Raw genomic sequence first — 17021 nt, 5'->3', positions numbered from 1 at the left:
TTTTCTTCCAAGATTAATTTTCCGGACAATTTCGTAATTACAAATCGTTCGACACAGACATAAAGGACAAGATGGAGAGCAACCTGGTGTAACTGGCTCCAGTTGAAGCTAATTGATGATGGAATTCAATTACTGTTTAAGACGACCCTTCTCGAAGATTCTTATCTCCTTTTTGGTATTGGAGTCTTTCACGCAGAAAAACACACGAACACTGTTAAGACATATTCCATTTAGGATCTCAACTTCTATTCCTATAGAACGGATTGGCCAGGGAATGTGGTGATACTTTTCTACAGTTTTCATAGAACGGATGGGCCAGGGAATGTGTTGATTCATTTCTACAGTTCGTATAGAATGGATGGGCCAGGGAATGTGGTGATACTTTTTTACCGTTCGTATAGAACAGATGGACCAGGGAATGTGGTGATTCTTTTATACAGTTTGTATTGATCGGATGGGCCAGGGAATGTGGTGATACTATTCTACAGTTCGTATAGAACCGATGGGCCAGTGACTGTGGTAATACTATTATACAGTTCGTATAGAACGGATGGGCCAGAGAGTGTGGTGATACATTTCTACATTTCATATAGAACGGATGGGTCAGTGAATGTGGTGATACTATTCTACAGTTCGCATAGAACGGATGAGCCAGGGAATGTGGTAATACTTTTCTACAGTTCGTATATAACGGATGGGCCAGGGAATGTGGTGATACTTTTCTACAATTCATATAGAACGGATGGGCCAGGGAATGTGGTGATACTTTTCTACAATTTATATAGAACGGATGAGCCAGGGAATGTGGTGATACTTTTCTACAGTTCGTATAGAACGGATGGGCCAGGGAATGTGTCGTGATACGTTTCTACAGTTCGTATAGAACGGATGGGCCAGCGAATGTGCTGATACTTTTCTTGAAAGTTTTGCTTTCAAATTATCTCTGATAAGAACTTCTTTAAGAAAACTTAGATTTGGTTTACAGTTACATATGCAGCTAATTATAAAGGATTATGATCACCTCATTTTCAGGAAATTATCTATTGTAATGTATTTTATTTAAACCTTTTGACACGTAAATTTCAAGCTCTTTGGCAGATGTGAGATTCATCGTAGTTCATTGTCAGGATGATTTTAATTAAATAAAACTAGTTACGGAAACTAATTATTAATGAATTATATTATTAGATATAATCCTTACTTTTTTAAAGTAAATACAATGATCACCACTTAATAAATAGTGTTAAATAAGAGAGAGAAATTCTGGAAAATATCGCAAAAAGACTAAACACTAGGGAAAAAGGTGAGTTCATTTGTTGACACCTGATACAGAAAACATTATCCAGTAAGGTTCCAGTAGTTCACCTTAATGATTTTTATGAAGACGTTTCTCAGAGATTGTTCCTACACGCTTTACTCAACCATAGCTTCAAGTGTGTTAGGTGATGCTTTTTAAATAACAACAACAGTTCTTGTCAATACCCAGTTGACAGCAAACATCAATCACGATACATAGAAACACACGCACACTGGTTAATAGAGAGCATACATGTTGACAAAAAACCTCCAAAACATGAGTTATGGAGCAACTCTTGGGGGAAAAACAAGAATAACAGATGTCAATCTGTATCATATAAAACATGGCATGGACAGGAAGACAATGTAAAGGTTAAAAACAAAGGTATGTATACAAGATATACATTTTTTAATTAATGTTGAATTTTAACTTTACAAAAATTGAGAAGAAAAAGTACTTCGAGATCTGGAATATACTAAGGGCTCCAGCCCACTAAAAAGACGAGATAAAACAATTTCGTATTGCAGACCAAGAAGCCATTATGTGAATGGAACAGTGATTCATTATCCTAGCTGAGATTTGTAAAGCAGTGCGTGCGTGAGTGCGTGCGTGTTTGTGTGTGTGTGTGTGTGTGTGTGCGATGTTGTAAGGAAGCGTCAATATCCCGCCACCTGTTGATAAAGTCGTAATGTTTGTAATCTCTTTTTCATTCCAATATTGTTTATCTTTATTTCATTATTTCTTCTTTCGTTGTTTGAAACTTCCTTCTGTTTGTACTTAGTTGCAATTACCAACCAATTTCTTTCCCCATTTTACCCACCTTCACCTTGCTCAGTATATTTATTATACCTTTTTCTTCTTATTTATTCTTAGTTTAAAAAATATTATGTTACGGAAAGGAAGATAACATCATGGCGTCTTCATTTTCGTCACTCACGAAAGACGAAAGAGGGAGAGAGGTTATGTTTTCTTCCTAAACATACCTGAAATGCGGAAGACGTCTAACCTAAAAGTGATTTTTTTATTTTTATTATTGGTCGGAGTTTCTCGGGAAACAAATTTCATAACCTTTGGCATATGGCAGAACTTTATACTTAAGTTCTCTCTCTCTCTCTCTCTCTCTCTCTCTCTCTCTCTCTGAGTGATTTTATGGCAACTAACGATGAACAAATGAATACAAGGGCTTTGGATGCCTTCACAATTGTTCCTTCATGTGTTAAATGATTACATATTGCAATATGATACATTGAACCAATCTGTCAAAATATATAGACTAGAACATCGCTGTGACATATTAAATATGGCAAAATTCTTCTCTGAGTGCTATTAAGTTAGCGTCAATAAATTTCTCAGTCAGTACGATAGGTGTGCTAGTGTGTGCTAGTGTCATAAAATCTTAGTAAATGGTGTTCAGTACTTTATTTTAGTACTTTCTGACAAACAAAGTACGTTCGCTAATATATCTTCTCCGTTCTTTCCTATAACTGCAGTGGAATAAAATGTGAATAATTCAGACTCAAGTGCAATCATGATAATAACTGCAATAAATGGACGATAATCGAATATAATCACATAATAATGGACTCGTGGCTACCGAGGGCAGATGATATGTCAGAATGTATCAGATAAAGGTTATCTAACAAGCAAAAAGTTTTTGAACATATATTATTATGTATATTTTAGTGAATGTTTTTGTTTATCTTGTCGAAAGAATTTGACTGTTGTTTACCCGAATGTTAATCGAGAGTTATCCCTTAAGGCAGAGAATTAGAGATGAACTTTCTCTTTCTTTAGTTTTACAGGGACCTGAAGATGTTGATCAAGGGTGCTTTACTGAAGTTGATAGTGACAGTACTTAGTGTACAAGCAGTCGTTTCCCAAATAAGTAAGTTCTATTACAAAGATGCATGCATTTCTTCTCATGTTTCATACTGGGGAGTATTTCCGAGATATAAAATTAGCATATTTCAAGTAAATAGGTAGGTAGTTAGGTAACGTATGCATTCGCTTATAAGACGAGTCCAACTGCGAACTGCACTGTCCCTGGTCTGCAGGCGCATTATGCTTTGGCAGATCAGGATCTTTGTATTATTTAAGTTTGGCTCGACTAATAAGTGAGTGTACACGGTAGATACGTAGAGAGATATGTTCGTTGGTACCTAACTTGATGCCCATTAGGTATATACAAGAACAGGTATGTTCCTTCCTACATAACTATATAGTTATTTGGTAGGTGCATATACATGTGTGTTCTTGGTACATAATTAGTCATTTTGGCAATTTGATCATCACTATGGCCCTGACATCCTTAGTAATTAAAAATAAAAACTATACACAATGTATTCGACATAGACTTCATTCAGTGCCAATCCATGTATGATGCACGTCAGACTCATTTTTGTCTCGACTTTGAATGACTCGCCTGCATAAAAGAAAGTTTCTGTAATGTTGTCAACCCTGATTATGTCTCGTCTTAATGTTTCTAAAAGTCAAAATATTTTAGTTTTCGGATCGTATTATTGTATGTCTAAAGTAAAGTGTTTATTTAATACGACAATCTTTGTGATATTATTACTGCATGTATAAATTATGTTGCTTCATATGCGGGGCCCCCTGGTCCCTGAGTGGTCTAGAGCCATGGTGGCAGAATAGTCTAAGATCCTATTAGCTGAATTGTCTAAGGCTCTAGTCTTTTCCGATCATTCACATTTCACTTTTCTCTATGTGGGTTCGAATCTCGGCTAGACCAACGTTAGTATGTAAGAAAGTTTTTCCGTGGCCTCCCTTGAGTCTGTGGTTTTCAACAGGTCTTCCCGTACGTTTCCTCCACCAAATATATCTTCTGCTATGGATGGCATATGATGTTCTGAAAAATGACGTTTCCCTCCACCAATCCTTCCTGTGCTTAGAGTCGCTTTGGGAACTTATTAACTACATGTTTAAAGTTTATTTCCTTACTATGATGTTACGTAATTTGGGAGTGTCGTAGGTGGGTAATGCGTCAGGCCCTTAACGTTCTTTATCATTTGGAATACCACTCAGCCATCACTGTTTGACCCAAACAATCGGAATACCACTCAGCCATTACAATATTTTATTGACGGATATAATAATATGTACCATTTCTCTATCGATATGGCACAAGTTCAATAAAATTATAGAGAAGATCAGTAAATCTTAGGAGACACTGGTAACAGCTATATGATTTCAATGGCGATGAAGAAAAAGAAAATAATTTATGAAGACGAATGTTTTTAATATAAAACAGGAGTATGGATATAAGATTCACATAAATTGAAAAGTAAAACTATAATAAAATAGCATTCCAAAATCAGAAAGATAAAAAGGTTACCTCCACAAACCCTCTTTTAAGACGATAAGTAAATGCATTTATTCGTAGAAGCAAAAGAAACATTGTACCAATAAGAGTAACAGATTCCTTGAAAGAAGAATGTTAGCGAATCTAGATCTTATGTAGAAAGGAGTCAACATGTGTATATGTTTTGACGACGATGACCATTTTTAAGAAAACGACAAGAATAAGTCTTCATAAATTGTTCAGTAGTTGTAATAATGCTAATTCTCTTAATTCCTTTTGCTGGAACTGACAAGTATAACATATGAAACAGAAAACGAATGTATGATGCTATTGAAAGAATCTTTGAAAAAGCACACAAATTTTGTAACGAAATAAGCAACGATTTAATTGGTTTATTTAATACAGTAAAATATTTAATTAAACAATTGAATAAGTACGACCTTACAAAAGCTAGATCATAAATAGATTTACCAGATTATGGTTTTAAAATGTGCACCGATTCTACAGCTAAGGATAATAAATGGATCCTTTTTGTTAGTTGTCTTTTTATTTTATAAATGCCATTAAATGTTATTAAAAATCAACAGATTATGTAAACAGACCCAAAATAATATTTTAAAAATGCACACATTGGTTTAAAAAATGTATAATCAAGTTTACAAATTTGATTAATTTTAAAGATGAATTATATATATCAATAAACGTTTATTAGTTATTTTTAGTAAGATAGAATATTGAAGCAAACAGGTTCATACTATCAGTATGAGTTTGTGAAACGAAAAGATATATCAGCCTGCAAATATAGCCGTTGTAACTGACAGGAAATTTAACATTGATTATCACAACTTACGTTGTCATTTGGTCAGGAAATAAATAATGATTCTAACTGGTTTATTTGATATACACTAAAACGACATAAGTAACGGTAAATTTACAAAACGTAAATATTGATTTTGTTACTGTATCAAAAAGTGGTTTATTGTTTACGATTTGACTGAATGTCAGAAACAGGAGCAAAAGGGATAAACAACCGACTTAACAGAAGCGAACAGTTTCTCTAACATATTCTTTAGTTTAAAAAGTAAATTAGAACTGCTCCTACAGTCATGGTCATAATTTAAGAAAATATTGTGTTCGCTTCATGGTTTGTATATATATATATATATATATATATATATATATATATATATATATATATATATATATATATAATTTATTTCCCGGGAAAAAACACTGTAACAATGGAGGAAAAAAAAGAACTTACGGTTTTAAGAAATCCAATCCAGAAATAATCCAAGAATAATCCACGAATTAAATTTTAGAAGTCCTAATGTTCTAATGAATTCCAGTTCGAATCCTGACGAAAAATCCAAAATGGAAGGCGATGATGTATGCTGTATCCCTTATAGTACATATTTGTCTACAGTTCTTTTCTGATTCACAAACAATAATATTCCGGTGTTTGAATTTCCGAAAAAAATTTAAATAAATGTCATTGTCCAATAATTCTGTATGAGCACTCAAATATTTCCGGAAAAAGGATAGAATCTTTTAGAATGAAAAATAATCTGAATAAAAATTAAAATATAACTCCAAACTGGTCACAAACAAACACTTTTCCAGTGTCCAAGGTAAAAGCCCAAACTGAGAAATATCTATCTAAACATCACTATTAAATCTAAATAATGCGCAATTTCGGAAAACCCAGAATTGCGAAATAGAGGCTGTTTACATCTAAAAATCATGTACCCACAGTATGACCTTGATAAAAACAATCATTTTGCTCCGAGAATAAAATAAATATAGAAAGTTGTTTACTTGTCTCAGTGATTTCTGAATCAAGGTCGGAAACTATTTAAAATCGAAACAGTGTTTCTATTATTAGGTGTTTGTGAAAAGTGTCGGGTCAAACTGAATCACCATACCCTCTCTTTCTTTTTAGTCACTTCATATAAAAAGTCCTAAATGTATATTTCCTCCAAATAAATAGAGAAGAAACAACATTAACAAAATCCGCTAAGAAAGATTAAAAGTTCATTATTGAATGGAAACCAGAATTAAGTGGGACCAAGCGAGTACTACAGGTCCTGAGTTTGCATTGTGTGTTTCAGGTGAAGTGGATTCTAAGATAGGGGATGTGGGTGGAAATAAAATCACCTGGCATATGCACACCCCATCACACAGGTGCAATGGCTTTTGTTACAGAATTTTTTTCAGAAGCGGACATGTTTAATTATGAAACATGAAGACAAACGGCACGCATATTCTACCTTCAACTTTCTTGTGTTACATGTTGCCTTTGAGTACCTGAAAATATCGTCTTCGTAGATTGTGTACTACCTATTCATGCAAAGTAAGCCATATTATTTGGACATATTTAGTGAATAATAGAAATTTTCTTTTTACTATATATCAAACTTCTCCAAAATAGATGTTAAGTAGATTAAACCTACTTTCGGCACAACACTCTCACCCCCCACCCTCTTTATGGAAATTCAACTCACTTTCATACAATGAGAGTAGTTGATCATGGGAAAGAAATATGACACTAGGGTAGTGATTGGAATTTTAAAAACAATTGCACTAAAACTGATACACACAACAATAAATTATCATTTGTAATATAAAGAGAAAATTCTAGATATAAAATAAACAAATTGGTTGAATGTTTATGCATATTTGAAGCTCCTTCACATAGTTTCAAAACGATTTTAGTTGGAAGGGCTCAGACACAAAATGTAACCGGGAAATATATTCACTGACAAGGTAACTTATTTCTTGTATAACCGGTTTAATTTTTAACTCCTTATCTTTTTTTTAAAAAATGCGCAAACTAAAGACATAACTCACAATAAAGGGGGCGAAATGGAAGTAAGATGGCTATGATCTTTGGGGCATATATATATATATATATATATATATATATATATATATATATATATATATATATATATACACACACACACAATTCAGAAATATGTAAACTCTTGAAAGGCGATATACAATGCACATGGTTTTCTTTTACTATTTCAGACCCGGATTCCAATGAAGGAAATACAGTTGGGAACAATAGGAATAATGATGGATTTATGAGAAATTTACTTAGAGGCATGAACGTACAGCGTGTCCAACCAAATGGCGCACCAGTCACTAGTGGACTACCTAATGTTAGGTTCAATGAACCTGCGCCACGAAATAGAGAGCCGACTATATTATCGGAGGATCCACTTGCTGTTTTATCTAATGGCGGCAAATTTGATAGCGGAAGTACAAACACACATCCTCATGTAACCAGTAATGGTAATCAGCGCATTCCGCCTGTAGATACGACAGGAAATTTACCGCCGTCCCAAAGCTCTGAAACTTTCAGTAATGCTGGCGAGTCCAACATAAATTTACGGAATAATGGTGTTCCAGATTTGTCCGAGTTTGGGCCAATAGACCCAAGTTTCATCGACCTAGAAATTGATCCGGAAAGTTCAGTGTTAGGCCCTGCTGATTTGAAGCCGGTTGATCCTGGAAACCAAATAAACCGCAGACCAGGTCGAAGACGCAGGCGACGAACTACAACTACTACAACAACGACAACTACTACAACAACGACAACAACACCACGGCCACCACCGCCAAAACATCAAGGCAATCAGCAATCTGATGCTATTGCAAGGACAACGTCCATTATCGGTGGTTTACTCGGATCGATGTTGAATGGTGGTAGGGGCGTTGACCCTCTAACTGGTGCCTTATTGCAAGTGATGTCTCCCGGAGGAGCGACAGCATCAACAAACCCCACACAGACGCTTCTTGGGGCATTGCTTCCACATAACCAAAACATTCAACACAATCCTGACCCTAGGAGAAACAGCAATTCTAATGATGTATTGAACAACATAACAGGTCAGCTTTTATCTGGTTTGACAGGTGGAGCAACACTGGGAATGACTGGCATATTTCCACAACAAGCTGGAATATTTGGTCAACCAATAGGGATGCAGCCTTTCGGACAGCCTTTCGGACAACCAATGCAACCATTCGGACGTCCGATGTTTGGCCCTGTGCGCCATCAGCAATTTCCTATATTTGGTTAAGGAACTTTCACTTACGGAACGTTCAAAAACATAAAATATCATCGTTTCCACTATTAAATATTGAAAGCCGCTTTTCTTATATGAACAAAAATCTTCATATATATATATATATATATATATATATATATATATATATATATATATATATATATATATATATATTCATGAAGACGTACGATAAAATAGTTCTGACGATCAATAGGATTGAATGAAAAGTCTTCAAATTTTTCAAACAAAGTCTGCTAACAGTTGGGACTTTGTTCTATGTGGCGTGGGTCTTAAAATACTGAATACTCCCAAGTCCCAAGTCTTTAGAGCAATATATTTTGTGTTAATAAGACAGCATTGTGTTCCTTTAGATATTAATAGCCGATGTTCGAGGCTTATGGAATAAATGCAACATGTTTAGTATTGTGAATTAACCGATGGTTTTGTTCTCCCAGATATGTACGAGTTTCTGAGAAATATATGCAATCTTAAAAATCGAAGCATGTTCTCTGCTTACCGTGAATGTATTAGAAGGTCTTGCTCAGGTGGGTAAAACTTTGAGAAATATCGGAGAACTTAGATGAAGTGTGTCAAGTCCCAAATTATTGGTCATGTCGTAATGGGTTTGAAGTCATGGAGACAAAAGAAATATTTGCGATAGAGATGTTTACAAGTGTTCTTGATATCGAATTTGGTTATTGATCTAAAATATATGACTGCATATTTTATATCAATGAAGCAATAGTAGTAAAAGAAAGAGGAGCGTGTTGGAGTTGATTCTTAACAGAATCCAGACCACAGTCGCCAACCCCTGATGACATGCTTGCCTTAAGGAAGAATCAATTATTACGCGATCAAGCATATTATAAATATTCACTAACGCGTTTTTGACTATTTAGCAAGGGAAAACACCAATGAATGGGAATGAGGGTAGGGTGCTAAATGAGCAGTTGGGCAATGGGCTCCTAGATGTACAGTTATTTGCTAAGAGTTGCTCCCCACCACCCCATCCTCTCCGGTGACCTAGTGGTTAGAGCGTGCGCTTCGGATGTGGGTGGTCGCGGGTTCAAACCCAGGCCGAGTCATACCAAAGACTGACATAAAAATGGTACTAACAGCTGCCTCGCTTGGCGCTAAGCATTAAGACGTTAGTGTTAGGACTGGTCGGCCTGGTGCCAGGATAACTTGATTGGGTGGGACGTCATGCTACATGTCCGCAGCATGATGCCCCAGTGCTACACATCACTATAAACTGCCTCACTGCAGACATCGTAGCGATATGACTGACAAATTGTTAAAGCTACGTTAAAATTACCAATCACACACACACACACACACACACACACACAAGCTCCCCCCCCCCCCCGGCAGAATTTTGTTTTCCTCAATTTTCTGATGTTATTTCGTATCCTTGCTCTGGATGGATTTGACTTGATGTATATTGTAAATGGAAAAGAGTTTTTTTATTCTTTTTTGTCATTAGACGGTAGTTTCAAAATCTAGAACATTTTGCGGAATGCCATCAATCCGTGACTGTGCCCATCATGTTCCAAAACACGAAACAGTGCAATCTCTCCTCACTGTCATACATAAAAAAAAATATTATCCTCGTTCGATTATTATATAATGTGACATATAGTCTGTTCTCAAAGTAGATGTATTTTCGTTACATTTTTCTACTATATTCTTTACGTGGAACTTGGCATTTTTAAGCGTTTCCAGACGGTAGGAGCAATTTTCCAAATACTATACATATTTATTGATCTTTCATTCAATAATTTGATTAAAATATAATAAAAAAAAGAAAGAGTTCCTGAAAATGTATCGAAATTTCTTTTGCTTAATTTACTCGTGACGAAATAAAATTATTTCCAGATTAACATTTTTTATTGCTAGTGAGCGTTGCTTGCTCACCAAACATGAAACCTTCGTCTTTTGTATACGAAGCGGATGTGTCATTGTTTTTTAAATTTGACAGTGTATCAAAATCTGGTCAGGTGATTATAAAACCTCCATATTACTAAAAGATTTATCATGATTCGATCTCCAAAGATTTCGTTTATGACAAGTATCTTGATTGACTGATGGTATATGTACAATCTCAACATCTTAAACTTTTCGAGCTCTAACTCAAGTCACTGTCCCGCGTAACAGATATTATACTTGGAATATTCATAAATATTTAGTGTGTGAAAGAAGAAACAAGTTTTAAAAAACCCTGAGCATTTCTATATTAATAACTTTATCCAGAGTAAATTCCATTGTCTTTTTTTAATCTTCGAACTTGGTTTCGATGGCTTGTATTCATGAAATGTGTAGATCAAGAATCACTTATTCACTAAGTCCAATTTGTATCCACATAAAGATGGGTATCACATACATGTAATATATAAATACTGGAACTGTAATTGCAATAAGGAAAGTAACGCAAGACATTATGGACAAATAGATGGAGTCAATGTGTGTGTGCGTGAGAGAGAGAGTTTACTTTTATTGATATGCCATAACGGACACAAACACACACACACACACACACATTGGGGACCGGTGTGACGTTAAACCAGAATTTATTATTTATAAAGCTGTTGATCTGATTTGGACCACTTTATACATTGTTAGAAGTTGATGACCTCAAATTAGTCCCAATAGCATCGAATGGGAAGTTAACATTGCGACTACATTGTTAGACTGTTGAAGTGTGTTGACCTCAGATAGGATTACCAGTCTGAGACTGTCTGGTATCAAATGGAAATTAACATTATGCCGTTGGTTCACATTGAAGGATGGGACGGTCTGGGGCAAACATTATTTCGGCTATATTTGGAAAAATGTGTATGGGTGGATGTATATACGGGTCAGAAGAAAATGTGAAATAGTGATCTACTTTGTTGCTCAACGATCGGTATCAACTATCTAGTACTTTGTCATCTACTATCCAATACTCTCTAAATATACTATCAACACACCATATATGGTGACCAATACTTTGATGTTTATCCTTACATGTCGAGTGTTCTAAGACTCTCGCCTTTACAGATCACTGACATTTTATCTCTTATTGATTCCTCAGCTCGGCCAACTTGGGTATGTGAGAAAGTTCGCCAGTAGCTTCCCTTGGATCGGTGATTCTTCTGGATTCTTCCGCCACTAAATACATTATCCGACATATGTATCCTAGTATGTGCTGAAAAATGACGTTACAATCACAACAACAACATACACAGAAACATAATATTACACCAAACCAAAATAAGTGGTAGTAGTGTTTACGAACACATTATTATCACACAAATGGTTCTGTAAATTTTGTCTGACAAAGACATGCACAAATATATGAGCAGGTAGATTTTTAGGCAATGATTTTGAGTACTATCTTTTGTCAATTAATCCGTGTTGCTCCGAATGGACAGTTCACTTCCAGCCAGTATTCTCCTTTGGCTACTGCATCTCCCAGATCGGTCAGTGCCAACAGGACATATGTGTTTCTCCGTTCATCATGAGAACGATCAGCTACAAAGAGGGAAATGTCTAGCTTTTTTTGTTACACCTTTTCTTAACTCGAATCTAATGTTTGCAAGGGCGCGAAATTCTCTCTCTCTCTCTCTCTCTCTCTCTCTCACACACACACACACACACACACACACACACACACACACACACACACGTCCATGCCTAGTTGCATATTTGGACTTTCTCCTCAAGACATCTCTTGCAAATTCTTTGGTTGCTTCAGAGAGGCTGTCGCATTTTCTCTCTTTCCATCAGGTGCGGATCAAAGCGGCTATAGAATCATGAATTGAAAGGCAACGATGCAAGTTTAATCAAATTCTGCCCATTTGTCTACGTCGGTCTGTCCCAAGCAGCCAATTATATGTGGGCCACATTTGTAATTGTAATAATCAATCCAGCTATAAAATTACTCATTTCATTCAAGTTTAGAGGTTTGTATACTGAGTGCTCAAAAACTAAACAAAGTCAGGGGTAACACTTACTTATCAATAGTAAAGTGCTCTTATATATTATTTCCCTAAATTCATACTAGTGTTTTAGGGATGGATAGAAAAGGGCCACATTTGTAATTTAAGAAGTTGTGATCAAAAGGGGTTTCAAGAAACCAAACGGAAAACCCCATAACATGCCAACATGTGCGGCCGGTCCCTTGTAACATCACCTGGGGTGGGTTTGGTGTGAACGAGAGTTCGGTTTTCCTTTATATTCAGCACATCAGTTTTAGTTTTCAAATTTTGTTCCAGGTTTGCTGTTTTGTACTCCATTCACGGCTTCTGCTACTTTTCCCTCCTACCACAGTGCCCTGTTGGTAGATCGCTATTTGCTGCTCCAGGTTTTCAGGATCCTTTGATCTGAGATTTGGTCAACTGGCTTCAAACTGGTTGAATGCACGGCTAACGGGACTGGTTTCAAGTCCCCATCCCTCCTCAATTTCGATTATAGTCCTGTTCGGATCTCCTACCTTGTTCGACATGTTGACATAATTTGTTTTTACAGCGCACTGTTTAATTATTTATTTGGTAGGACTGATGATGATGATGATGATGATGATGATTTTTTGTGTTGCGAATTTAGCGGTGTCAGTGTTTATGTTTACATTGTGAGGATTGTTATTTGTTAGTTAGCACCTTGTGTCCTTACCTAATGTTGAGGTCGGCTTAACGGATCTAAGGCTTTGCTTTTAATGTACCAAGTGTTGCCACCTTCTGCGACGGCTTTTGGGCTTTGAGCCTACTTATATAGGTTATGAGTTTTTTAAGGTTTGTGAAAGTGTTTGTATTATTTTCTGGCTTTTACTCCGATATCAACATCTTGCCAAAGTAGGCAATGACATTTTCTTTTTTAACTTTCTGGTGAAGGAAGGAGCGTACATGCAAGGGTCTGTAAAGACGTACACAGAACGAGTTCTCTTGTTATAATGATACATCAGAGAGGACGTTCTCGAGAGTAGTACGACGAGGTTAGTGTTATGGATCTAGAGTCATAGTGTTCGATGTTTTCAATGGTTCGAGTTTTCTTTAAGTATATTATAGAAATAATGAACTGTGATGTTATATGTATTATGTTGGGGCTAGCGACTGTGGCTTCTTTGATTGTCAATTTAGTGTAAGTGGGGTCTCTTTAGCCACAGAAGGTTTCATATTGTGAACATTAAAAAAGCTGTGGTGCAACCTCTGAAGACGGGAACTAGAATGGATATAGGTGCTCCGGTGGAGTAAACTTGTGTCTCTTCCGTTCCTGAGGGCTGTTGGGGTCTATACTGTCAGCCATGAAAGGTTTGTTCAAGGCATTGATATGGTATAGGTTGGATATCAAAAAGTATGGACTTCATATAACTCGTTCGGGAGCAACCTAGCTAAGGCTATTTTGCACTCGCTGTATTTTTGCCACATAGTCAGATGCTGTACGGTGCATATGAATGTTTAGTTATCCTTGCTGAGCCGTTCTCCACATTTCAATTGCGTTGCTGCCTCTTTTACTGAATTGAATTCTACCACTTGATTTGCTATCTCGTTCTCTTCCTTTAGTGTGATTTTAACTGTGTCGTAATTTCGAGCCATAAAGTCTCAGCCGACAGTATTAGTTTTAAAATGAGTGGGAATCAAACGATAAACGCTCATGTGACACAGTCTGTATCGCAATATGACACTCGGAGGGATTAAAAGTCCCCCCCCCCCCGAGACGATATACAGGCTCCGTGTATATACGCTCAATGGTGCACCTGTTTATTAGACGAAATGAAATCGGCCCACACATCCATCTTTGCTTGTCCGAACGTGGAAAGGTGGAAGAGAGCTCGGACGGAGCTCCAAACGTCCCGCGGAATGTGTTTGAAACGTAATAGTTGTACAATATTTGTAAAATCTAGACCAGTTATCCGAGTGGGCGATCCATATAGCCAATTCTGTATAAGCAACACTCTAAATTAGAGTCACGCATAAATATAAGTTCTAACAGTTTTCTAATCAGAGAGTCACGCATAAATATAAGTTCTAACAGTTTTCTAATCAGAAATGTTATCATGTTTAGTACAAGTGAACATGGCCTGATGAATAATAGAATTTGGGATCAAGTGAGTCAATGCATTTGTTCAGTCATGTCAGGTTACATCAGGTTGAATTTTGAATGGGGTCATACGGATAGTGGTAGTTAAGTGGTTTAATCAAATCGGGTTTCGAAGCCAATTGGAACCCCTAATAAAAAGGCAACTGTTTAGTACCCTTATAGGGGCGTTCATTTCTTCTCCGGACTATGCGTTACCTAGACATACTCCATAGGCTGCTAGTAAACTCTCTTAAGTCGTTTTAGTTCGATCAGGTAAGGCCAGTATAAATTGACCAAATGATTTTGGGTAAGATATGTAATATCCATGTAGTACATGATAAAAAATTATGTTAATGGCAATCAAATCTGTTGGGGATGCTAGGCGCTACAGCAACTATTCTTGTTATAATCTGTTACAGCTCTCCTTATCCTCGCCTTGCTTGATACGCTCTTCCCTCCCGGTAGTCGTGTACTTTTGTTATTGATTAAATTGTCCAAAACCTACAGGAAGGTTTTTGCATTGCTGATTCATGACATAGTTCTTCCACGCAGAAGTCCCGAGAATACCCTCAGGCAATATGACTAGTTTCCTTATATAATTAAGATCGTATTACCTCCATTTCTCTGCCTTAGGCGGAGATAATGATGAAGGCGGTTGTGTTGACGGTGTTTTGGGTTCCTTACTCGCTAAGAACTTTGATGTTTGGCGGGGTATGGATCAGCGCTTCCCGGGCAGCCGTTTCCTTTTGTTGATGTCCTTATTCTACTGGAACCCTTGATGTTATATGCGGCTATAATAGCTGATGGGCTCTGGGTGATGTAGTCGGGCTGCTTGCTGACTGGGTCTGCACTGATTGCTCCCTCAGTTGTTATCTTCCTCCTCTAGATCCCTGGGGCGATATGTCTGACTAGCATATTAACGTAGCTTTTGCCCAAGAGGGCATGTGCGACGGGTTTATTCTCATATTGTGGGATTCTTGATTAATCATACGGGAGGGAATTCTAGCCAAGATCTCGTCGTTTTTATGCATACATCGTATGTTACTTAACTGAGTCGTGCGTCTTGGCAATGAAGCCCCATGAGACTTATTTATTTACGAAACGAGTGAGAATCGCACCAGCACACACTCGTCGTAATTTTGCATCCATATTGCATTATGAGATGTTGGTGTGATAGAACACTACACTTATGCGTACACGCTCATTAGGGCACCTGACTGATAAGCGAGTGTGAATCGGCACACACACTCGTCTTTGCTTGTACGAGTTAAGACGGGGGAGGAAGCCACATTTTAAATCAGAGTCACGCTTATATATGGTTAAAATTTTCCTACATAAAATTTTGAACTTAATGTACATATAATTTCCTAAAATACTCTAACAAATCGAATCCAAGAGACTCAAATATTTCGTCAATATGAGAAAGTAAGTAAATATTTGAATGGTGTTGTAAAGGCCCAAATTAGTTTTCATCCAGTTTTATCGAGTCGGATTTGCAAGCCAAACTGGAACCATTAAATAATGAGGCATTTCGGCATTTTCTCAGGACAGCAGATTAGTGGCTTTGCTAGCAATGTCTTCTTCCATACATTCTGCCGCCTTCCGGGATTCTTGGTATTGTTGTTCGGGAATTGCCTCAAACCCGTGATTTTTTTAACAATGTTCCTCCATGATGAAAACAAGTGGCGCACACAACTGAAATGAACTCTTAAATAAACGATTTTCCACTGCCGTTCCATGTTTGGAAAAATACATCATATTCCTCAAATACATTTGTGATGGTTTCTTTCTTGTATGTAGTCAGATTTTCGATAATAATATTACAAAATATCCTTTTAATTTCAATTGCCTGCACCATTTTCGGCCGCCGTTGTTGCACGCTATTGAATGGTTGGCATTATATACTTAGAGAAAAAACTCGTGAAACCAACAGGTGCAGCCTGTGCAGAGCACTAAATTATCTGATCGATTGGCCAAGGTATAAATAAACTAACATATCGAAACCTTGGCTTGTGAAGATGCCTATAATGCAAAGTGAAAAATTTAAAGAGGAATATTATTTAATTCCGACATAATCCTGAAAGTTCTATCACAAGTCCACACATATGAAGTTCCAACTGAATTACAATGGTACCACATTTAAATTCAGATATTGAATGTGTCGATGTGTCTGTAGTCTTCATTGTGCTCATGTGCCAATGCCTTGGAATGTGGTGATGTATTAGCAGTCCTTTGATGCATCACAATAATATAATCCAAAATATCATTGACTAAA

At 36.7% G+C, this 17021-nt stretch overlaps 1 protein-coding gene across 1 annotated transcript; it reads left to right on the top strand.

Moving 5' to 3' along the window:
- The first annotated feature begins 1538 nt into the window (after positions 1–1538).
- Positions 1539–10572, top strand: LOC149775491 (uncharacterized). Its single transcript, XM_089943193.1, has 3 exons — positions 1539–1681; positions 3092–3182; positions 7650–10572. The coding sequence occupies exons 2-3, from the start codon at positions 3110–3112 to the stop codon at positions 8702–8704; spliced, it is 1128 nt and encodes a 375-aa protein (XP_089799319.1). The 5' UTR covers positions 1539–1681; positions 3092–3109; the 3' UTR covers positions 8705–10572.
- The last annotated feature ends 6449 nt before the right edge of the window (positions 10573–17021 follow it).

Source organism: Sinohyriopsis cumingii, chromosome 19 (genome assembly GCF_028554795.1).
Source record: "Sinohyriopsis cumingii isolate HCF-2022 chromosome 19, ASM2855479v2, whole genome shotgun sequence".
Taxonomy (NCBI): Eukaryota; Metazoa; Mollusca; class Bivalvia; order Unionida; family Unionidae; genus Sinohyriopsis; species Sinohyriopsis cumingii.
Note: the sequence above shows the minus strand (reverse complement) of the source record. Positions and strands in the feature narration are given on the sequence as shown.

What these genes read in the sequence shown, in the direction of transcription:
- LOC149775491 (XM_089943193.1), top strand. Translation starts at nt 3,110, where the DNA reads ATGTTGATCAAGGGTGCTTTACTGAAGTTGATAGTGACAGTACTTAGT. An exon ending in AGCAGTCGTTTCCCAAATAA is followed by an intron (nt 3,183 to 7,649) that starts GTAAGTTCTATT and finishes TTACTATTTCAG; the next exon opens with ACCCGGATTCCAATGAAGGA.